This window comes from Psammomys obesus, unplaced genomic scaffold (assembly GCF_907164565.1).
Source record: "Psammomys obesus unplaced genomic scaffold, mPsaObe1.curated_primary_1811, whole genome shotgun sequence".
In the NCBI taxonomy this organism is placed as follows: domain Eukaryota; kingdom Metazoa; phylum Chordata; class Mammalia; order Rodentia; family Muridae; genus Psammomys; species Psammomys obesus.
Genome location: NW_026590511.1, coordinates 831,496 through 855,467, shown reverse-complemented (window position 1 = coordinate 855,467; position 23,972 = coordinate 831,496). Strand labels below are relative to the sequence as shown.

Sequence of the window (23,972 nt, the reverse complement as noted above, 5' to 3'; positions counted from 1 at the left end):
GGCACCTCTACAGCCTTAAGCCTTTTTTAATTTTTTATTTCTGAGTCAGGATCTAACAATGCAGCCCAGGGTGGCTTTGAACTCACAGAGCTCCACCCACTTCTGCCTTCCAAGTGCTGGAATTACAGGTGTGAGCATCCATGCCTGCTAAGTTTTTTTTTAACTGTCATCTGCCTTTATTGTAAACAGCAGCAGGTGGGGCACGTGTAGCAATGGTAAAAAATTAATTTACAAAAGCAGGGACTTGCTGGGTTGCCTGGTGGGTACCCTTGGAGACTTATACATATATGCCAACCCAGAGCAGTAGGAAGAGGACTCCAAAGACCATGAAGAGTGAGGCTACCAAGGAGATGAGGAGCTCTTTGTAAATGTCTCGTGTGTGCTTGGTGGAGGTGACCTCATAAACGAAGAAGCAGGCGGCAAAGAACATGCCGATGGCCAGAAGTACCACCGTCAGGTGTGGGAAGACAGCTGGGTTCACCGGGCTGGTATACCTACTCATGGCCTCGAGCTCCATTTTGCCCCGCATGGGATAAACCACCGGTCCGCCACCGGCCTGCTAACACTTTTTAAAGGCACGTTTAAAAGTGTGGAGAGATGGCTGAGCAGTTAGGAGCACCCAGTGAGGCTCCAGTATTGATGTAGAAGCCACAGGTCTTGAACCAGACCCATGACTCACTGCAACCAACATTTGCAGGTAAAGCTGTCTGGGCAACAGGGTGCACACTGGGACACATAGTAGCTTTCAGGGCAAGATTGGTTTTTGTTTTTTTGGGTATTCATTTTTTTTTTTTTTTTTTTTAGATTTATTATGTATACAATGTGTGCTTGCATGTACACCTGCACACCAGAAGAGGGCACCAGATCTCATTCTAGATGGCTGTGAGCCACCATGTGGTTGCTGGGGAATTGAACTCATGACCTTTGGAAGAATAGCCAGTGCTCTTAACCGCTGAGCCATCTCCCCAGCCCCCTTGGGTATTCATTTTTTTAAAAAGATTATTTATACAGCTTTCTGCCTTCCTGTTTGTCTGCAGGCCAGAAGAGGGCAGCAGATCTCACTATAGATGGCTGTGAGCCACCATTCGGTTGCTGGGAATTAAACTCAGGACCTCTGGAAGAACAGGCAGTGCTCTTAAATCTCTGAGCCATGTCTCCAGCCCTCATTTTTATTTTATTTTTGTTTTCTTTTGGGGGGAGGTTGCAAGACTAGCGGGCGGATATGGAATAGATGAGCAGGGCTGAGGAGCCATGTGAGATTCACAATCGATAAAAAGAAAAGAGCACCAGCTGCTCTTCCAGAGGACCCGAGGCCAATTCCCAGCACCTCGATGGCGGGAATCAACACCTTCTGGTGGCTGTGGGGACAGCACTGCACGCGCACGGAACATGGGGGCAGACCAGCACCTGCGCACAGGCTCATGCATTAAGGCACTTCTCGCACAGCTGATGGGTGGAGTAATCCAGTGGAAGAAGCAGCCTGAGGCCGGCCTTGGACCCTGGCAAATGTAAGCCTCCTCACATCAAAGTAAGTGCGCATAAGTATTAAGTATACCTGTGTGGAGACACTTTAAAGCCAGAGCTGGACTCTGAGTGCCCAGTGCTGTCTCCTGCCTGCTGAGGGCACACCCCACTTCCATCCAACGGGACAGGTCCTGGCAATCTGGTACTTATGGGCCCCTCCCAAGCACACAGGGAAGGACAGAGGGAGACAGGCCGGAGTCACAGACACAGCAGACAGCACTCAAGTTCTGATCCAAACACGCTGCTTTATTCAAACCGGGTCAAACTGGCCAATGGGAACCTGAGCCCTGCTGAGGGGCCTCCAGCAAGGCCTTGCCTGTCACCTGTGTGGGCCCAGGCTACCCGTGACTTCAGCACTGCCACCTGGGCCAGGGGCCCTGTGGCACCCTCAGCCACACGAGCCACTCAAAGCAAGGAATGAACAAAAAAACCAAATGCACGCAGTAGTCTCTGCCCAAGCCCCAGCCCACACCGGCGGGAGCCAGGGTCCCCTCTCCCCACACCCAAACCCTGCTTTAAATTAAAAAATAAGCCAGTATACATCGTAGAAAATTTCTCTTAAAAATCTCACAATTTGTAAATGTATATTTTTTCTTTAACATAAAAGTTTACAATATACGGTAAAACAAAAGGCTCAGGAAAATAATCTCAAAAAGAAAAGAAAAAAAAAGAAAGAAAGAAAGAAAGAAAAAGAAACCTGAAATTCTGAATTAAAGCTGAAGGCGTTTTTTAAACCCTGTTGTTGAACCAGTGACGTGTTTTATTGTGCTGATGGGTCAGAGAAAAGAAATATATTTAAAACCTCAGTCCAGACGCGGCCTCCACTCCCCCCCCCCAGGTCGAGTGGTCGTTTATTTTGTGTGTGATTGTCACGAGTTCACCAGTCCCGAATCCTGCCCTGGCCCATCCCCCTGGCTAGCGCCGGTAGGGGTGGAAGCCCTGCACGTTGTGGTTCTGCCCGCGTCCGAAGCCGCTGCCACCAGCGGGGGGACCCCCCGAGCCCGGCACCGAGGGGCCCCCGTAGGAGGGAGGCTGCTGGCTGGGGTCCGAGAAGCCTTGGCCAAAGCCGCTCAAGTCCTGCCCGTAACCTGCCGGGAGAGAGGCTGCTCAGCGGGGGGGTTGGGGACGCCGGCCTGCCCCAGGCTTCTGCCAGGGCCTCCCCGCCTGCTCTTGTCCCCAGGGAAAGGGCTGGCGTTCGGGTGGGGTCTGTGGAGTCACAGTCACCCTGGCGTCCTGTCTCGCTGCCCCGTGCACCCCACGCCCGAAGCAGGACTGGGAAGCTCCAGAGCACTCAGTCCCACAGGGCAGCTCAACCTAACTTCCCAATAACCCTTTCAGCTAAGCCCAGCATCCCTGAACAAGACACTGCCAATCAATCTGTCAGGGGGAAGCTTTGTGAAGGGCAGTCAACTGACACCACCTCCTGCCTGCCTGGCCAGTGGGCAGCACGAGCCTGGCAGGACACCCCAGCCAGAGCACCAGCACACGTGGACCTGGGCTATGGCGTGGGTTTGTGGTTGGCTTGTACTCCAGGGAATAAAGAGGTAGAGAGGCCGCACCTACCCACCACAGGTGCATGAAAGCATGTCCCCAGACTCAGGGAGAAGGCAACTCCCCAGGGGCGAAGCTCAGAGCTGCAGCAGCCACAAAGACACAGCCCACAGCCACAGTACAGCAGCAGGGCTTCCCAGGGCTCAGACATCAGCGCCAGGTGAGCGGGCCATGTGAGCACCCACACGCTACAGTCATGGGTGACACGGGCTGGAGGAGTGAGTCCGCCGGGCAGAGCACGGCCTGCTCTCTCGGAGGACCCCGGCGGCTTCAGGTCCCAGCACCACACAAGCAGCTCACGGGGGCCCGGAACTGCAGTTTTCAGAGGACCTGAGGTCCCCTCTGGCTTCAGAGGGCTCTTGCGTGCGCACACACTCACCCAGGTACACAGGACATAAAATAATTTTTACAAAGAAAATTTCATTCATTCTACGAGAACAAAATAAAACAGGAGCAGGCGTGGAGGTACACACTGTCAGTTCCAGCTCTGGGGAGGCAGAGGCTGGTGGAGGTCTGTGAGCTCAAGACTAGCCAGCAACAAAACCAACCTGGGTGTGGTGGAGCACAGAAGTCACCAACGCCCTTCGGGAAGCTGAGGCAGAAGGACCTCATTTAGAGTCCAAGCCTGTGCTACAGAGTGAGCTGAGAGTGAGCCTCTTTCTACAAGTCACAAAAAGGAGGGGTTGGCAAGACGGTGCGGAGCGCTTCCTGGCCGGCAGGCTGATGCGCACTGAGGTGCCCTCGGGCTACCCTCACCTGCCATGGACTGTGTATGTACACACACTAAACAGAAAGCTTAAAAAAAAAAAAAAAAAAAGAAGACTGAGAATGTCAGTCAGAGGGACATGTGCCCAGCACGTGTGAGAGGATTCAAACCCGGTGCAGAAGCCTGGTGAGGCGAGGGTTCCTGCAGCAGGGTGCGGAGCCAGGCTGGGGCAGGGGTGGGAGCAGCCTTCCACAGCAGCCCAAATCAAACATGAAGAGGCCCTGGTGCAGGGCAGAGACTGGCCACTCCCCCCACCTGACCAAGGCTGGCCTTGGCACTGGCTCCACAATGGCAGGAGGCAGGCAGAAGCTCCCAGGCAGCCAGCACACACAGCAGTCACAAGAGCCCACCCAGCTCTGCCCACACACCAGAGACTGCCTGTCCTAGCCTCTGGCTACACCACAGAGGGACTCCCCCAGAAGACAGTGGTGAAAGGTAGAGAGCCTTCATTAAGGCTCAACAGGACCTCTGGGAGCTGGCCGCCCCACAGGGACATCAAATGGAGCACGGCAGCCCAGAATCCAGTCTGGTGACCTCTCCTGCTCCTGCCTGTTCGGGAGCAGCTGGCCACAGCCACTTACCATATTGACCATAGGGGAAGTCCGGCTGGGCTGTTGGGGGTTTGCTCATGTCGGGGGCAGCCTGAGATGGAGGTGGCGGGAAGGCCAACGGGGCAGCCCCTGGGGTGGCAGGTGGAGGAGGGACCCCTGGAGGGGCGAACTGGTCAGGGGGTGGGGGCGGAGGCCCGTAGCCAAAACCTGCAGGGACAGAAGAACAGGATGAAGAGCTGGCAGCAGCGGCACAGTCCATGCGGTGTCCAGCAGACACACTGTACCAGGCACCACAGCGGCTGGGACGAGGCGGGCCGCTCAGGACGGCCCAGACCACAGCACCAGGCAGCAATGTACACGGCCAGGAATTCTAGGTCTAAACCTGGAAGCCACAGCTAGCAACTCCTAGGGCCAGGGCAGCTACTTGCTGAATGCCTGCCTAGCCCCAGCAGGCCCTGGCCTCCACCCCAGCACCAGAAGGAGAGAGCCACCACTGACCACTGATCAGACTGTTTAGAAGGTCAGCCACCTGAGCCGGCTGTGTCCTCGAGGTCCAGGTGAGACAGGCAAGTGCTCTGAACCTAAGTCAGCTGCTCTGCCTTGGGCAGTACCGGCTACAGGCCTTATCAGCATCTGCCCCACTGGGAGTAACAGTGGGGTGTCCTGGGCCAGCTCCTTCCCAGAGCTCTAGCACACACAAACTGCCTGGTGCCTAGCCATCACTGGCCTAAGCCTAAAGCAGCACAGCCCAATGACCCAAGAACGTCCCATGAACCCTCAGCCCTGGGGGATGAGCGCGGGCACACAGTCACTGCAGACCCAGCAGGATAGGATGACAGTTGACATGGGGTCTGTCCCACTGGGGTGGCACTCACTGAACTGTGGTGGGGCACCATAGCCCTGTGGGAAGCCCTGCGGTGGGGGGAAGCCTCCAGGCGGTGTGGATACAATGTAGGAGGTGAAGGGTGGGGGCGGGGGCGGGGCTCCTCTGCCCGCAGGGGGTGGGCCGTAGCCACCTGCAACATAGAGGGGGTAAGGGCAGGGTAAGGCCCCTGGCACAGCCCGACCCAGGTCCAATCCACGGTGTCCTCCCAACTCTAGTAACCCCATGCCCACAGCATAGCAGCGTGCACTTGGCCCACTTTCACTCTTGACTCACCAATGGCCTGTCCTGCTGGCACCCACATTCCTAGACAGAAAACAAGAGAAGGTGCCGGTCAGTCTGTCAGAGTGACTTCTTTTGGTGTTGCCACAACTTCCTAGGCATATGCACTAGTTTCTCAAGAGTCTTAAGGGCTGTCCGTGGCCCAAGAAAAAGGAGAGGAGCCAAGCAACAGGCCCACAGCTCTCTGCTGCTCACAGAGCAGGCCACGTGAGTGCCCACCGCTGCTCTGCCAGGGTGTCCCGGGAGCCAGAGCCGAGTGGCTTTTGTCAGAACACGGTGAACACTACAGGAAGGGGCGTGCCAAGCCCCAGCGCACTGACAGGGTCCCTTGGGGTTCAGCACCCAGATACAGCGATCCAATTCTTGCTGAGGCAGCTTGAAGGAAGAGCCCCGCCCCTCAGTCAACAGGCACTGGGTGGCCGCACACCCAGCAGAGGGGACGGAGGTCCATGGAGGGCCACCAGGACTCAGGGTGGCCGAGAAGCCTGCCCTGCCCGCATAGACGGTGGTGGGTGGTGCAGGCTTGTCAGCGTGGCCCTGAGACTGAGGCAGGAGGGCTAGAAAGTGCCCAGCGTCACTGGGCACCACAGTGACGCTGTCTCTAGGAGAAAGGTAAAGAAGGAACTGTCCCTCTGGCTGCGGTGTCAGCAGTCGGCTTCAATGCAGCCTGTGACCTCGGCGCACCTCCAGCACTGAAGGAAACTAACTTTCATGCTCTACTTAGGTCAAACAGGAAAATTCTAGAAAGTAGGAGGGGCCACCTGCGGATTGGCTCTCCTGGGCAGCCACTGCCAAGCTCCTATGTTCACTGTTGCCAGCCAGGGACTAGGCAGAGGCAGTGACATCACATGGTCTTCCAGGGACAACTCAAGAGCTGCCTCTCACCCAGCCCTGGAGCTTCTTGCAGCCTGGCTCAAGGACCAGCGCTTCTGCGGGGGTGCTTGCCCCAGCACTGAGGAGCAGGGAGGTAGCCACCACCTCCGGGACGCCCTAGCGGGGCCAAACCATGCCTGTCTCAGCGGGGCCCAGCCTTACCTTGTGGGCCATATCCTTGCTGCCACGTGGGCGGGGGCTGGCCCGCCCAGCCGTTGGCTGCACTGGGCGCGACGCGGCTGCCCCACTGGCTGGCTCCTGGCTGGCCTGCTGCTTGGTTTTTGCTGTCCCGAGGTTCGGCCCGTTTAACCTCCACCTAAACAAACCAAGCGCACTTTAGGGGGAAGCCGCGGTGGTGCCCCTGCCCTGCAGACACCCGTGGTGGCTTACAACTACACTTAACACCTTACGACTTAAAGTGAGTACTTAAGATAAGCTTACTTAGGCCAGTAGGTTTCTTTCTTTAAAAAAGTTTGCTCTTTAATTTCTTTGTATAAAAAAATGTTTCTCAGGTACCACAGTTGCATCTGGAAGACGCCTTGTGCCCCCCCACTGCAAGCAGCAGGAGGCCAAGAGCCCTCGGGAGACGGCGAGGTAGGGCACCGAGGGTACCCTCTTTAGACTGGTGGCAGTCTCCTTCCACCCAGAGCCCACCCGCCGCCCCCTGCATACCTGAGAAACACGCTGGCTTTGACTCAATTATTTAGAATGTCTAGTGGAAGATAAAGACTTACCTTCCCCAGGCTAACGCTTAAAGAGTCTCAGTTAACTCAAAGGCATGTCAGAGGGAATGATGTAAGAGCCTTACAATACAGCTAACAAAAAAGTCAACAAACATGCAATAAAATGGACATTGGGATCAGTAAGCAACCTTCATACTGTGTTTGGCAGCAGCCCAGCCCTGGCCCAGCAGGGGACAGGGGACAGGGGACAGCAGACAGGGCCCGAACAGAAGCTGGTGTGCATGACCTACTTAGGCCAGGGTGCAAGGACAACCTCCCTCTCTGCTGAGGGCACAACTCAGCAGGCCCTGCCCAGGCCGCCTGCGGAGCCAGGGTTAGGCCCAGAACACAGGCTCCTGTAGGGCCCTGAGAGAGGGGCTAAGCACTCGGGCCTCCCCATTTCCCAGCAGAAGCACAGCCCCACCCCCACCCCACCCCAGTGCCCGAGGGCTGTCCCGGTGGTGGCAACTTGGTGGGAAGCAGAGGCTGAATGCCCGGGCAGTGTGAAAGCAGGGACAGCTTGGAGAGAGCGAGCCCCTGCAGCCCCTGAGGACTCGTCCTGCTTACAGAGCAGTCTGTGCCCAAGATTTGGGGAACCTGGGCTGTGGCTTCTCTGTTTGGGGTTTCCTCACCATGCAGGCCGAGCTCCGCACACAGGAGCCCACCAGGAGCTGCAGTGACCGGTAAAGGTGAGCAATGGGCAGGCTAGGGTCTCTAGGGGAGGGGATCTGGGGGCGACCCTTGACAGTACACACAGACAGTACCCTCTGAACTGCTGGCAGCTACTGTGCCCTACAGTCTGCATGCTGGCTTCAACCGAGGCCGCAGCAAGTGTCAGGACAAGGCTGCCCCATCTCACTGGGCTCTGTCTAGGAAGAAGAGCATGAAGCCCATAGCCTGGGTCGCTGCAGTCCCAGAGCATGAGACGCCCATCCTTCTGCACTTGGGCCCAGCACAGGCAGCCACAGGAGTGGCCGGAGAGGTGGGGTGGGGGAGGGTGCTAGTCTTAAGGCTGGGGCTCGACACAGCCAGGGCAACCGTGCATGCTAAGGTGGCTTGAGGGCTAAATGGGAACCCTGCGCATGCGGCCATAGAGAGCTGAGGCCTGGGATCTTGGGAGGCCCTGGGTCTGCTCTGCCCACTCTGGCAGCAACACAGTATGAAGACGGAACACCAAAGGTCACTTGACTGCACGTGGTTAAGTGCTATCAGAGCATGTGGCTGGTCCCGGAGTTTCACAGTAAGTGACCCGATAGAGAACCAATCCTTCAGGATGTTTCAGTGCACTCAGTTTGGAGCTGGACCTCGGCTGGTGGAGGATCCTGCTCATCCCATTAATGTCACCGTTACAGAAGGGGCTGGGCCACATCTGAAGGAGTGGTCATGGAAACCGAGCCTGAGGCAACACTGGGGTCTCACTGAAGGGCCCCCTCCCAGGACCCTCCCTCTACCCCACCCCCCATCCAGGGGCAGCGCCCCCTCACGTCCTGCTGGGAGTCCCCACTCTCCAGTGAAACCCCTCATTGCCTAAGGCTTGGCTTGGTCTTAAGGTAAAATAAAACTACAACTACACACTTTTTTGCCCATGATGTCGTGAAAATGCATGTTGACAGCCTGGTCCACTGATTGTTCGTCCTCGAAAGTAATAAATCCAAAACCTAGCCAACGACGAAGAGTGAATCAAGGTAGCAGGGCGTGTGACACAAACAGGATGATGAACAGTATCAGGGCGGCCACGGGGTGGAGCTGGGCTTCAGACACAGCCTGTGTGCAGAGGCGCTACGGCCGGGTCAAGGGGGGGGGAACAATCGGTGACGTTCACCCTTCTCCGGGCTGAGCGTGTGTGGCCACGGGGAATCAGGGTGACTGGGAGGAGGGTGTGTGTGTGGTGTGCTCTGGCTCTTCTGAAACCCAGCTTCTCCCCCGGGGTTTGCAATTCGCTTCGCAGCTAGTGCTGACAGCAGCCCCCGCTGTTCTAGGCGGTACCGAGTGCAGTTCCTATCGTGCCTCGCCAGGCTTACCCAACACTGTTGGCTAAGCCCGCGGAGTCCTATAGCTAACAGTCCTACTCCTCTATGCACATACGCTATAGGTAAATACAGATAATACACAAAGATACAGGCCACAACAGGTTCCAGCAGGTCAAATTCTGCTGTCAGCAGCAACAGCAAGAGGCATGGTGTCATCAAAAAAAAAAAAAAAAAAAAAAAGAAAAAAGAAAAAAAGAAAAAAAAAAAAGGAAAAAAGAAAAAGAAAAAAAAAAGAAAACTTCAAAGGAAAAAAAATTTAGCATTTCCCAAACACAAGAAAGTGGCAGTATAAACGAAGTTTGGTTGGTCTGGGGCAAGCGCGGCCACCCAACTAGGGGCAGGAGGGACAGGGCCTCTGGCCTCCACTGAGGACATAACAAGCACTAACATCTCCTCAAGCGCTCAGGCCCAGAGACCTCAGGGACAAAGGGCAAGGGAGGGCTCAAGACAGAACCACCCAGAAGGGCGCCAAGAGAACTTTACGGTGGGGATGGAAGGATGTGACAAAGGTGCCCTGAGCTCTGTGACAGGGGAGCTGGGAAGAAGTGGCCTGGGGACAGGACACAAGCTGATGAGATGGGGTGTTGGGGCTGAACCAGAAAAGTCACCCTAAAAGGACGTGGCAGGAAAGAGACGCAGGCTGGAAGAATGGAGCTGAGGGAGTAGGGGGAGGCGCGGAGAAGGCCAGGGGCTTCGGGACCCTGCTGCCCTATGCAGATGGGCCGGGGCAGGAGAGAAGGCAGATGGACGGGAAAGGTGACTTCTAGAGGAGCTGGGGGCTGAAGAGACAAGACCAGGGACAGAGGACAGTAAAGGAGACTGCAGACAGGTGCTCAGGGATCAAGAGGTCTGGGGGACAAGATGGCCTGCTATCAAGTCAGCAGACACAGAGCAGGAAGGGAAAGGGATGCTGAGACCCACCAAGACCCTCAAGGAGTCAGTAAAGCCAAGAAGACAGGAGGTACTGTAGAGGCCCTGCTGACTCAACCGCTGCCATCTGCCACCCACTGGGACACTTCCAAGCCCCCAGGGGATACAGGCCCACACGCCAGCCCCGAGGCTCTTGACCCAGCTCCTGCTGCCCCTCCAGCAAGGGTCAGCAACACTAGCTGGGTCTGGCCAGGCCGGGTGGCAGGAGGGCGGCGGCAGCTGTGCCAGCCGTGGACGGGAGGACCTAGGAGCTGCCCTCAGAGTCCTGCACACCGAGGCTTCGCAAAGTCAGGCGGCATTTGGAACACAACATAGTGATGAAGACATGTGAAAAGTTGACATTCTCTCAAACGGCGGGAGTGTCTGAAGCCACCGGGCTAGCTGGGTCCAGGCACAGTGCAAGAGGCCGTGGGTCGTGGGGGAGGAGCCGGGGCAGGCTGTCTACAACGCTGTGTCAGAGGCAGCAGCGGGACAAACACACTGAAACTTCGTTTACACCCCACGGGAGCAAAGCCGCTCCGTCCTCTGACTGCGGGCGGGCCTGTACCTGTGTGACTTAACTTAGCACCTGGAGAGAGATCTAGAGAGACATCGTTAATCACAGACAATCACAGAGAGAGGAGACAGCTTACTTAACGGTACCGTATTCTATGACACTACGTACGTCATTAAGCATGTATGTCTACCGTAATTAAGACTAAGACTTAACAGCTAAACCACACGAGTGAGCAGTGCGTCCTGGACAAGTGGAGGAGGCTCAAATGGCAAACTATGCTCCTGAGTGGTGGCACCATGGGCACCTGAGCAGCACCTTCACTGACGGGACATGTGGATGATGGCCGTGTGGACTGAGGGACAGATAGGGTGACGGTAGCAAGAGTGATGTGAGGTGAGGGTTCTGTGGCGTGGAGCACTGTGGCCCGACATGGACTCAACCACAAATGTGGGTGACAAACAAAAAGAAGGTCTGGAGAGTCTGCTTCCTGGCCAGCGTGGAGTGAGTGTAGGCAGTTGGGGGATGGATGGAGTCTAGGGGCCTTGCTTGGCCTGGCGTGGTCACACAGCAGATCCGGGCGACTGGAATGAAGGGAAGGAGTCTGTGCTTCGGAAGACCTTTAAACAGCTGTGTTGATATTCATGTCAAGCGGTCAGACTGTCCCACAGGGAGGCGAGAACAATGTGTGATGTGAGTGGGAAGCATGGAGACTGTCTGGGCATGTGGCCCAATGGCACTGGCTGTGCAGCATCCAACCCTGGCCTGTCTAGGGCGAGATAGTTTGCCATCTGAGGGGAGGACATGGGTCAGGATGAACGGGCTCAGCCCTTACCTCGAGGCCGCTGCTTCTCTGCATCATAGATCATAACCACCTCGGTGACCTGTGGACAAAGGATGAATGAGGCAGGCTTTGTGGAGGCAGGTGCCACAGACCCACGCAGCCGGTTCCAGGCAGTCCCAGGGCACTAGCCAAATGAGAGGCTTGCTAAGGCAGACCAGCAACTGTGTCCTGGTTCCATGTCCCAGAAGGAGTGAGGTCTGGGAGATGCCAGGCAGTCTCCCCCTGGCCTGTGCTATACCCTGCCAAACAGACACACCGCCCTAGGGTCACCAGGATGCTGCCATGCATGATCACAACCCAGCACAATGTCTAACAGCTAAGGACCCTGCTGTCTTGTATGCCCCACCCAGCTACTCAAACCCCTCAGTGAGCAAAGGGCTCCATCCTGTCCCAGGGGCAAGGCCACACCCAGGAGTTCCAGCCTCTGGGAGATGCACAAGGAAAATACAAACACCTCGAACCAGGAGACCAGCTGCTCCCACAGCAGAACCCTATGTGAGCATAAAGCCAGGTGTCTAGGAGACACAGGGCTCAGGGACCTGGTCTAACTAGGGCCAGCTGCCTGGCCACGAGGCAGCACACCTCCCCAGCATGGCCAGCTCCTCACTGCCCACTGCCCTGCTCTCCCCAAGGCCCCAAGCAACACTGGTGGGAGAAGCAGGGGTAAGAGCATGCCAGGGGCTGAGGTAGGAATGGCCACGGGGGCCCGCAGAGCTCACCACTCCGAACTTCTTGAAGTACTCCCTGAGCTCCGTCTCGCCGCAGTTGTGGGGAATGCCCCCCACAAAGATCTTGTTGGATTTGCTGCTGTCGCTCCTGGGTCCTTTCTGCTGTCAGGGAGGAAGGGGTCAGCGACTTCTGACAGACCCCCCCAGGCTGGCCACCGCACGACCCTTCCCGCTCTTCTACAGCTCCTGCCAAGACAGCCTCGCTACGTAGGCCGCGCTGCCCCTCAGCTCACGGCAATCCTGCTGCCTGGGGCTCTCCAGTGCTGGGCCAACACACATGAACCACATGCCCTGCCCCTCGTGTGGCCTTTCCTTGTTCTGGCTTTGTTTGGTTTTTGTTTTTGAAGGCCGGGTCTCACCATGCACTTCTAGTCCACCGAAACTCATCATCTCGATGAGACTGACCTTAAAATCAAAAGATCCGCCTGCCTCTTCCTCCCCAGTGCTGGTACTAAGATATGCACCTCTCATTCCCATCTGTGGCCACCCAGCTTTTACAGCTCCTGAGTCACCTGAAGCCAGACCATGTCGGGAAACTGCAATGCTACCCTGGGACACCAGGGGACAGGCGCCTGCGGCATTTTCTCGGCGCCACACACTCGGCCTCGGACCACAAAGAGCGAAAGGTCTGTGAGCAGGGCAGGGGAGCATGGGCTGCGCTTCCACAGCTCAGGATAGCTTCAGTGCTCACCTGAGAGCCTGTCTCAAACAAAAAGCCTGCACTGATAGGCTGGCAGGGTGGCCCAGTGGGTCCAGGTGCTCACCATCAAGGCTAATCCAAGTCTGAGCCCTGAGACACACATCACAGAAGGAGAACCAAGGCCAAATTGGCCTCTAACATGTCCGCACACTCTGGCATTTGCATGTCAACACACTAAACTAATAAACGGAATAAAAAAAACTGGACAGTAACAACAACCCCACGATGTCTGAAGCAGGCGGATCTGAGCCGCAGGCCAGCCAGGAGCCTGCAATGTGAAGACAGGCTTTTGCGTTTTCTTTTTTTTTTTTTTTTGGCTTGGGTCGAACCTGGGGCCTTCCACATCCTAGGAACTACACGCCAATAGCCTACATTCCCAGTGCAGATGGGGATTTTGGCAAGGTTAAAGAAAAACACAAAGGCAGTCTCAGGAATACCAGCTGGCAATGAGAACTTGGGGACATAGGGGACCTGGAAAAGCTTTGGCAGTGGAGCAGCCAAAGAGGACCTAAGCGTCGCCTCGCTGCTCTCCCCCATTGCTGCTCTCCTGCCCATAGCTCTAACACTCTAACACTCTGTCCCTTGTGTGAGGACCGCCCGATCCCCACGGTCCTAACTGCTTTGGGTTAAGAGAGTCGACTTCTGGGCTGGGCTGGCTGTGGCTGCACAGGCCTGTCAGTCAGCCCAGCATACATAGATCAAGGCAGGAGGACCCTGGGTTCCAGGCCAGCCTGGGCTCCACAGTAAGACTTGACAGCAAGGGAGCGCAGAACTGTGCTAGTAACAGTGGGCTCACCCAGGCAGGAGCTCACGTGTGCAGTGTGCCTCACCAGGCTGGCCCATGCTGAAGAGTCGAAGAGAGCGACCTACAGGGCAAAACCCCAGCAGCCAGAGCCAGCTGGTGCCAGGGTGCCCACAGCAGAGGCACCCACGCTGAGGGCTGCGAGAACAGCTCTCAGGCAGCATGCTGGGTGCTATGCTAGGCTTACAACTTTTCTGGAAAATGGCTTTCCTAAAAGAGAAGGGGTAGGGCTATCAACCAGCACCAGGTTACTGAGCCTGGGTTCAAAGCCCACCTGTCAGAAGCAATGTTTTAATAGCAAAGTGCTGGAGAGGAGGCTCAGCGTTTAAGAGTACTGGTGGCTCTTCCAGAGGACCTGCGTTTGATTCTGAGCACCCACACTGGGGACTTACAACTCCAGTTCAAAGGAATCTGACAATCTCCTAGCTCCTTGGGCATCATTCACTCAACCAGTGCACAAACATACATGCAAAGAAAATGCCTACACATGAAAAAATGCAAATAAATTTGAAAGTAATTCGGGAATGGCAGCTAACACCTAAGGTCCCAGCATTGAGAGGCCGAGACCATCTCAACAAACAAATGAGCTGCTTGCAGAGACCCCAGGCGCCCCGCACATTGTATAACCCAGACTCCCCCTCAAGCAACCACCTCAGCCGATGTGGAAGCAAGGCATAAACCACTGCCAGGCAGAGAATGCTGAGGTGCAGAGCGGAGCAAGCACCGTATCAGGAACACATCTGGCCCCACTCACCCCGAGCCTGGAGGGATTGGACAGGCGTTAGGCTCCTGCCGCTGAGGGGCACAAGCCGCCCTGTCTTCTCCAAGTGGGACTAGTAAAAAACTATGCACCCAGCCTAAGACACAGGTACTTGGCTTTCAAGGGCTCCAGCATCCACTAGAATCCCATTTCCCTTGTGTCAGTGAGCAGAGTGAGAGAACGGTAGCCACCCTCTGGGATAACACAAGTGCCGTGCCCAGCCCAGCCTTACCCAGCCTTCCTTGGGCCGTGTTCGCTCTGGCTGCATCCCCCGAGGTGTGCATGGCTTTGGGTCGATCTGTGGGAAATATCAAGAGCTGTGAGCAGAAAGCTATCCCACTGCCATGGGCGTTGCACTGGCTCCTGTGGCAAGCACCCATCATACCCCAGGGCGTGTTGCCTCAAGGCTCCACCCTCTCATCCCCACCTTCAATAGCCAACTAATTCAGACACGTGGGCAAAGATAGGGAGGGCTATTAAGTCACTTACATTCCGGCCATCTAGGGTGTGTGGTCTGCTGGCCAGCACTGTCCCCACACAATTGGGGTCTTTAAACTTGACAAATCCAAAGCCTCGAGACTGGTTGGTGGTTTTATCTTTCATGATGACACAATCCACAACCTCGCCATACTGGGAAAAGTAGCTGCGCAGAGTCTCTGCTCAGAGCCGGGAACAAAAGCACACGTGTCCCTAGCTTAGGCATAGCCTCCATACACACACACCCATGTATGCACGCACACACCACATGCACGCATGTACACAGAGACCATGCCTTTGCAGCGTGCCAGCTTCACCCAAGGTGCCTGGCAGCTAACTGCTGAGAGAGGGCACAGGGTACAAGGGGATGGCCACGAAGAACTCACATGCCTAGCCACCCCTGCCTTGTGCTGGAAAGGTTGCATTAGCTGCAGGGAACAGTGCAGGGCTGAAGAAGGGCACCACTACCACCCAGGCATGCCGACTTTAGGGCAAGCTCTGCCCAGGAATGTAGGGCTAGGCCCACAGGCCCCAGAGCCAAGCTTCTCCACGGTGGCAACAGCGCAGCTCCTACCTTGAGTGGTACTCCAGTCCAGGCCACCCACGAAGAGCTTCCTGCAGGGAAAAGAAGAGTGCAGGGTCAGCTGACCCTTGGAGTGTCCTGCCCACACCAGGCCCACAGGAAGAGGATGTGCTCAGTCAGCCTGTGGGGCACACAGAAGCTTCTAGCAGAGAATAGATAAGACCGGGCTCCCACAGAGGTGACCCTGCCAGAGCCATACTGCCAGGAACAGAGCCACCCATGACAGGCTACACTGCCCAGGCTCTGCAGATACTAATCATCAGGAGGGCAGCTGCAGCCTAAGCCCAAGTGATGCTCAGCCAACTAGAACAAGACCCTAGCTAGGACATGGCCCCACAAAGCTGCTGGACAACAGTGGGCAACAAAGCCTGGGCAGTGGTCCGTCATCCTGAGGCCCATAACATACGGCGCAATCTCCAAGGCCAGCTGCATCCAGGTGAAGAGAAGCAGTTGTATCAAATGGCCCTTGGGTCTCAGCAGTAAGCATTCTCCATGTCACCAGAAGCACCAGAGACTCAGGAGTCATTCAATCCCTCCCCAGCTCTGAGGCATGGGGCATGGCCCAGGAGGCTGGGGTAGGCTGCCCCCAGAGCTACCACACTGAGCTTCTGCTTGCCGACCCTAGCCACGATACCTGGGGCAAGTCCCTGAGCAAGAGGAGTCCCCAGAGCCAGCACCACCATCCATCTCTGGACATTAAAAACAAAAACAACCTGCCCACCTTGCAGAAGTGCCAGGCTACAAACCAGAGGGCGCTGTACAAACAGGCACATTACTGCCAGGACCTACATGCAAGCCAGAAGCTTCAAGACGCAAGTGGTCCAACCTGCCCCCAAACAAAGTCCCATGGCAGAAGTGCTGGCCACGGGCAAGCATGGGTAGCCACACAAGTCCCTCCCTTCTCAGTTGCGGGAAAGGTGCCCTGCCCAGTCTGCCGGGCAGGGCTAAGGGCAAGGCTACCAGCCCACTGGCCTCCTGGAGCCAGATCTGTGCAAAGGGTCCAGTCTAGGCAACTGTGCAGGTGGCCTGGGGCCCGGCCTCATTTACATAAAGCCACAACCTGGGGAGCACAATGCGATGCCCACTGAAAGCAAAATACAGCAAGCTCAGCTCTGTGACAACACCAGCTGCTGGCAGCAGGGCTTCCTAACAGAGCAGGAGGCACAGGAAGAAGAACCGGTCAGATGGGTCCAGCCTCTGGGCCCAAGTGCAGTTTCAGACATGGGTACTAAGACAGTGCCTGGCGCCGTGGCATGCGTGTGGAGAAAAAAGAGGAAAGCCAGCTGGTTCACCAGCAGAGCTGCCGTGGAAGGGGCACCTAGGATTCAGGGGTGAGGCCCTATCTCTTCCTGGCTTGAGGCAGCAGAGCACATCCACACCCTGAAGTGCTGCAGGCTCAGGCGTCCACGAGGCGCTGTGTGTTAGTATGTCTATTGTTCTCAGTCATGTCTGAGGTAACATGCCATTCTGTGGGCTAGGCCTCCATGGAGCCCATAGGGACATTTCTGAAGCTGCTCACCCCTGGCTCTGAGGAAAGCAGAACTTGGGGCCTGCCTGTGTGCAGAGGGTTTATGCCGGGCTCAGAAGAGTCCATCAGGTGAGAGAGGCCCAAGCTCACATTGGTTCTGGAAGGCTCTAGGATGCAAATTTCACTTCCTTTGTAGCTGGACTCAACCTCTAAGCCTGGGGTAGGGTCAAGTATAATTAAGCTTGGGGTAGCGGCAAGTATTCAAATAAGTAAGGAGAAATGAAAGCCAGAGCCTTGGGAGGGCCTGTTGGCCAGGCACCAAACCCCAGGAAACCTGCTTCTAAGACCCAGTCTGGGTGTGGAGGGAAGGCGAAGCCAGCACCTGCAGACTCAGGGTAAGAGAAGGCTGCTCCGCTCTGTGGGGCAGGCTATGGGTGACAGCACAGATCAAGGTGCCTCCAGGGGGAGCTGGTGAACTCAGTTACAGGCACCCTGCCATAATCGGGCAGCCTGCACCCCACATCCTGCTGCTAAACCCGGAACCTGCAGCCCTCACTTCCCTTCAGGCTCTGAAGGCCAGAAAGAAGCCCTTAAAGGCAGGCTTCTTGCAGCGCATGGCGGCAAGCACACTGCACAGGGCCAATCCTGGTCCCCCCGGATGAGCCTGATGGTCCACACAGAGCAGTGGAGGAACCAGAACCTCAGCCCTCAATGAGCTGAGCAGGGCCAGCCCCTACTGCCTGTCCCCTAGCTGGCTCCCTGAAGTGGCGCAAGGATATCACTGAGGGGCCTCATCTCTATTACTTCCAATAGTGCTCCTACCCTCCCAGCTGGTCCTCCATGCACACACACTTGTCACAAGGCCCCAAACACAAGCCCAACCCCTACAATGGCAGCCCCTGGAGGGAAACAGTCATGTTACAGACCCATGGCCTCCAGTGTGCCTGCTCTTCCTTCCCAAGGCCGCTCATGCCTGTAACCCTGAGACTGTCTCCAGAGAGGAATGGATCCTCAAGAGTTCTTGGGGCCAGCTCAACGCCACAGCTAGGCGCACAATAGGCACCTCCAGCACAACATCTGCAGCCCCTGGACTGCAGCCAGGGAGCAAAGGCCCCGGCCAGAGGCAGCCCAGCCATGGCTTTCGAATGAGCTGACAACAGAGCACTCCCAACTGCTGCCCGTGCCAGGGTCTTCTGAACCTGTGGAACCATGGCCCATCGCTCAGCACCATGCAGGCCACCAGGGCCGAGGGGACACTTATCTTCACTAAGTACTCCAGGACGCATGCAAAGGGTCCCCAGCACATTCCCTGCCTCCTCCACACCCTCCAATAAGCTGTCTCCGAGCAACTGCAGCTGGTCTGCAGCAGAACACCCTGGCTGAGGGCGGAGGTCCTCCAGGGCTCAGGGCCAGGCAGCTGGTTCCCAGGGCAGGGACACTCAGCAGTGGGGCCTCTAGGTGAAGCACAACATACAGGATGAGCTCAGCCCCTCTCTCACAGGCCTGTCACTGCATTCCACCGTCTGCCAGTGGGGCAGCAAGAAGAAACTCAACCCAGCCTGAGCTACCCAGCATCCACATAAACAGCCTGCACTGGCCCCAGATAGCCAGGACCTTCATCCGGCAGAGGAGCCCAAGGACTCGGAGCCAGGCCTTCTTGTTAAGCCCTGGCCTCCAGGATGCCTGCTGTACCTGCCTTTCATTCTCCAGGTGACAGTGACAGCACTCGGCAAGCCAGCTGTCAGATGGACTCCCCCCCACCGTGTCCCCCAGCTCTTCCCTGTGGGAGCTGGAGTGCAGAGTGGCCTGGGCCATCCAGACAGACTGCAGGAGCCAGTCTGGGTATCCAGACAGGGCATGAGCCTGACATGCAGGGCAGACTTTGCAGGCATAGCCCTCCCACCTCCCAGGCCACCTGTGAGAGCTCCAGCAAGCAGGGCCACGCACGAACCTCCTGCATGGCTGACTTAACACCCAAATACAGAAAACCACATTCAGGATGCAGAATTAACTCCTCCAAGTTGTCCTCCAACTTCTCCGTGTGCATCACGGTGCATGGGCATGTGAACACACATACACAATTTTGAAATGCAGGCTGGACATGGTGATGCACGCCTTCAATCCCAGCACGCAGGAGGCAGAGACAGGTGGATGTCTGAGTTCCAGGCCAGACTGGTCTACAGAGAGAGTTCCAGGACAGCCAGGGCAGACAGAGAAACCCTGCCTCAAAAACCAAACATTTTATATATATATTTTATATACATATATAAAATTATATATATACATAATAAAATAGTTTCAGGCATAGTGGGGTACACCTTTAATCTCAGAACTCAGGAGACAGAGCAGGTGGATGTCCCTGAGTCTAAGGCCAGCCTGGTCTATGTAACAACTTTCTGACCATCAAGGGTTATGTCTTAGAAAAAAAAAAAAGAAAAAAAAAAGAAAACAACCATAAGACTAGTGACGGGCAAAGCTGCTGGCTTTTTCAGTAACCCAACTGCTACACATGGAGGATCTGCTATTTGCAACTTTAGGGTGCATTCCCAGGATTAAAAACAAAAACAATTTCCCGGGCAGTGGTGGCACACGGCTTCCATCCCAGCACTTTGGAGGCAGAAGCAGGTTGATCTCTTAGTTCAAGGCCAGCCTGGTCTACAGAGCTCCAGGACAGCCAGGGCTACACAGAGAAGCCCTGTCTTGAAAACAAACAAACAAAACAAAACGAAACACTCCCTTTGTAAATAAAAGCTGGGTGTGGTAGGGCACACAGTTTTAATCCCAGATGCAGGAGGCAGAGGCAGGTGGATCTCTGTAGGCTCAAGGCTGGCCTGGTTTACATGGAACACTGCAGGATAGCCAAGACTACACCAAGAAACTAACTCCAAACCAAAACCAAAGTAAAGCACAAAGCCTGCCCTTTGGGTAGCCTCCCGGGGACCCAGAGTCCCAGGTCCTGCCCAATCTAGGCACACACTCCTAGTACCCAGTGGCCTGTGAGGCTGCAAGGGCGCATGGCACCTGAGTGTCCTGGAGGTCCATGCTGTGATGGGGAAGGGCTGCAGGAGATGATAGAGCCAGAACCTTGTGACCTGCCTGCCAGGCCCACAGTGGTCCTCCACAGCCCACGACACATGCAGGGCACGCCGCAGGCATGCCGCCCGCACGGGTGGCAGCCAAGTCCTCAGGCACAGCAGCCCCCGTCCTTGGAGCAGATCCACAGGAAGTGCGCCCCATGCCGACCTCATGAGAAAACCCGCCCACCAGGCCTGGGTACTCTGTGCCGGGCACACCCAACACTGAGGACAGCAGGCAGTTCACCCCCTGCCCCAGGAAGTCTGCCGGGCAGCAGCCAGACTCTTCCGCTACAGGCGGAAATCTGCTAAGGAACCATAATGCAGCGGGGGAGACAGTACAGTGTGAGAGCCTCGCCGTCCCCAGCCCAGGTGCAACCAATTGTGGGTAGGAAAGTGAATCTCCAACATGCCTGGCCATGTACACCAACCTGTCAAGTTGCTGCACTTGAAGGGAGAACCTCAGGATGCTACTGAGAGCACCCCAGGCCAGAATATTTACAAAGCAGCACGGAGGGGCATTCAAGGCCTACCAGGAGAACTAAAGTGTCCCACTGGGGTCCCAACAAAGCCCAGGCTCCTTGACTAGGTCCCTTTGGAATTCCAAGTTTGTTTGGACCCCTTAAGCTCTGACTGATCACAGAGAGTAAAGTCCTCACCTGGGGCTCCCCAGTCCTCTAACTCCTTGGTTACCTCCCCGACTCCCATCTAAGGTTCCATAGCTCTAAACAGTTCTCTGGTGGCCCCTACAATCCTCCAGCTTTGTTTCCTGGTCTCCCAGCACTCTGTACAGAGTCCCTTGTATTCTGAGCTATTGTTCGGGGTTTCCCTGACACCAGGCTCCTATGTGAGTCTCCACACCACACCACCAGGCCTCAAGGTCTCCCAGGCCTCAAGCTTGTTCTTGCTCTGGGTCCCCTGGCCAGATGAGCAGTCTGAGGGGTGGTCTTCCTGGCTTCTGTGTTGCTCTTTCAGGTTTCCCAGCCCCCTGAACTACTGTTTATAGTCAGTCCTAACACACTGTTTACAGTCTCCTTAGCTCACTGGAGAACCCCTCTGGGGGTCACCAGAACTCCTGGGGCTATCCTTTGGAGTCTCTCTGGCTTTAAATCCCCCTTTGGAGTTACTGAAGTCCCCAGGCTTCTCCCTATACTTTAGCCTATTCTTTGGAGTCCCCTAGTCCCCCAAGTTATCATTTGGTATCTCCCTCCCCACTTGAACTTCACTTTGGAATCCCAAGCTCATGGAGTGGTCTTTTGGTGTCTCCATGACTGACCACTGAGCTCTCATTTGGAGTCTCCCCAGCCTCTCATTTATCCTATAAACAAATAACAAAAATAATTTATAAAAAACTAAAACAAACAAAAAACAGAGTTCTCTTTGACTCCTTACTTTCTGGACCTCCTGACTCAATTTTTGTGTCCCCCAGTTCAGCCAACTATCTTCTGGAGTATCCCAGGCCCCCGAGTTAGCCCTTCACATCTCCCGAGTTCCTCAGCTGTCCTTTGGAGTTCCAACTATCCACTGGGCTCTTCTAAATTCTGTCACTTCTGTTGGAGGTCCCTCTAGCCACCTGAACTAGCCTGTATGAGCTCCCCAGCTCCTGAGCTCCTCTTTCAGAGGTTCCCTTATTTCCTTAACCACAACTATGGCTTATAGTCTCTTACAGAACCAAGGCTCTTTTGGGGTTCCCTCAGCCCTCTCAACTCTCCTCCTCTCAACTATCCTTTGGTATCTCCCTGACCCCATAGCTCAACCTAGAGTCCCTTACACCCAAATATACCCTTTGGGAGGGTCCCTCGGTCCCCTATTCTATAGGGTTTCCCTGACCCCCTCCCCAATTCACTTAACCCCCAGCTATTCTTTGGGGGTCCTCTTCAGTCCTAGCTCCTGTGTAGAATCCCTCAGCACCCTGAGTTCTTTTGGGGGATCTCCCTGACCACTAGTCTATTATTTGGTGCTCCCAAGCTCCCTGAATTTTATGTGAGCCTGCCCCTCAGGCTCCACTTAGGGGGTGTCTCCAATACCTGATCTAACCTTTGGTGTCTCTCAGTCTCGTGAAGTATTATTTGATGGTCTCCCTAACACCTGAACTCTCATTTGGAGAGTTCCACAACCTCTAAAATTATCATCTGAAGACCCCTTGGCCCCAAGCTCCACTTAGGAAGCCCTCAACCTCCTGACCTGTTTTCTGTGGTCCTCCTCATCCTGGCAGTTCTATGTAGGTAACCCCAGCAACCAAGTGAAATTTTTGGGTACCCCTCAGATCCCTGAGCTGTTCCATAGCATCTCTCTGAACCTTCAGCACCTATAACCCAATTTATGGTGGATTATCACTGACCTTTTATGTATCCTTTGGGATCTCTCAGCATCCCTTAGTCTATCTTACAAGGTTTGCATGGTCTGTGATCTATCTTTTAGGACGCCCCACTCCCCAGAGCTATCCTATGAGGTCTCTTTGATCTATATTCCTAAGAGACCTTCAGTTTCACCTATCTAATATTCGGGGTTCCCAAGGGCCCTGGTCCATCTTTGGAGACTCCCTACCACCTCGGATCTCCTGTGGGAGGTCTCTCAGCACCCCTAATTACCCTATAGTGCCTTCCGGACTCCAGGGATCCACTTAGGGGGTCCTCAACACCCTCGATTATTTCAGGGTCCCTCAGTCTAGTGAGTTAGCCTCTGGGATACCCCTGGCCGGTGAACTATCCTTTAGCGCTTCTCTGACTCGGGAGTTGCCATCTGAGGTCCTTTCAGTCACCCAGGGGCTATCTCTGGGGCGACCCCCAGCACCTCGGCTCTCCTGTGAAGTCCCGGCCCGGCCGGCCCGGCACCCCAGCCTCCCTTGCTCCCGGCCTGGTCCTACCCCGTGGCCTCACCCGATCTCGTCGGCGCCCGCGCTGTTCATGGCGCCCCGTCCCAGCCCGCTGCGCCCCGCTCCTCCGGAAGGTCACCGCTCGTCCCTCCCCGCGGCCGCGGCCCGGATCTGCGCAACGGCGGCGGCGCTGAACCTCCTCCCTCCGCGCCAACGGTCGCTGCGCGTCCCCGTGCCGCCGCGCCGCCGCCCTGCGCACGCCCCGGCGCGCTCCCGCACGGGGCCTCCGGGGGCGGAGCCAGGGGCGCGCCGCGCGTGCGTGGCCGCTTACGAGCAGGGACGCAGGGCTCATCTCCGGCGCCGCAGGGCCAACCGAGCACCACGCTTCCGCCCCATCGAGTGTAAGCCTTCTGGGAAATGTAGTCCCCTGCATTATCTGTCTTCAGAAGGCGCGCGGAGGGAGGCAGCCACGTGCGTGCGTGCGTGTGCATGCGGCGCCCAGCTCTCCGGGGCGTGTATACCGCGCGCAGGCGCAGATGTGGGTTCCCCCCTTTCCCCACTCGCGAATCTCGGTCTTGCGTGGGAGCCTACGAGGGATAAAGTCCAGGGTCGCACCTCAGAGGCAGTTGTATAACGCAGGCTGCATGTTCATGCCCTGAACTGTCAATCTCCCGGTTTTCCCTTTTCCCAGAAGATGATACGGAGGGTCACAGAGGCTGACTCACCTGTCCAAGGTCATTCAGTTAAGGCCCGATTGGGATCAAAGTAAAAATTAACCAAGTTCGCTGGCTATAAATAAATAAATAACTAAACCACTGTCCCCCAGTACCACTAACATGGACAGCCAAACTATTTTACTATTGTCTATTGTCTGCTGGCTATCTTCTCATTAGGATAATCTGTCTCGTCCTCTCTCATTGAGAGTTCCCTGTCTCAAAAAGGTATATATATATAACATTAACAGCAGCAGCAGCAATAACATAATAAATAAGTAAACAAATAAAACGGGTAATAGCTCAGTTTGTAGAGCACCTGTCCAGGCAGAACAAGGCCTGGGTTCCAGCCCTGCACCACCTAAACCAGGCATAGCAGTGCAAACCTGTCATCCCAGCACTC

General features: G+C 55.8%; 2 protein-coding genes and 1 long non-coding RNA gene across 6 annotated transcripts; 1 reads left to right on the top strand and 2 right to left on the bottom strand.

Annotated features, from left to right (window-relative positions):
• Nucleotides 1–243: 243 nt before the first annotated feature.
• Nucleotides 244–767, bottom strand: LOC129677190 (transmembrane protein 258-like). The gene has a single exon (XM_055607862.1). The coding sequence runs from the start codon at nucleotides 527–529 to the stop codon at nucleotides 278–280; it is 252 nt and encodes an 83-aa protein (XP_055463837.1). The 5' UTR covers nucleotides 530–767; the 3' UTR covers nucleotides 244–277.
• Nucleotides 768–1,749: 982 nt separating this feature from the next.
• On the bottom strand, nucleotides 1,750–23,115 carry Dazap1 (DAZ associated protein 1). 4 transcript variants are annotated; one of them, XM_055607669.1, is made up of 12 exons: nucleotides 22,921–23,115; nucleotides 15,491–15,531; nucleotides 14,929–15,095; nucleotides 14,672–14,737; nucleotides 12,169–12,279; nucleotides 11,441–11,489; nucleotides 8,728–8,810; nucleotides 6,593–6,746; nucleotides 5,552–5,581; nucleotides 5,268–5,408; nucleotides 4,423–4,599; nucleotides 1,750–2,612 (listed from the first exon to the last, which is right to left on the bottom strand). In XM_055607669.1, exons 1-12 carry the CDS (start codon nucleotides 22,947–22,949, stop codon nucleotides 2,440–2,442), a joined length of 1,221 nt encoding a protein of 406 aa, XP_055463644.1. In that variant the 5' UTR covers nucleotides 22,950–23,115; the 3' UTR covers nucleotides 1,750–2,439. The 4 variants fall into 4 exon arrangements, with proteins under 4 accessions (XP_055463644.1, XP_055463645.1, XP_055463646.1 ...); XM_055607670.1 differs by having other exon boundaries at nucleotides 12,169–12,276; XM_055607671.1 differs by having other exon boundaries at nucleotides 14,929–15,082; nucleotides 22,921–22,952.
• On the top strand, nucleotides 6,771–7,854 carry LOC129677077 (uncharacterized). Its single transcript, XR_008720163.1, has 3 exons — nucleotides 6,771–6,848; nucleotides 6,943–7,024; nucleotides 7,792–7,854. It is a non-coding gene; the product is annotated as an uncharacterized LOC129677077 (long non-coding RNA).
• Nucleotides 23,116–23,972: the final 857 nt, after the last annotated feature.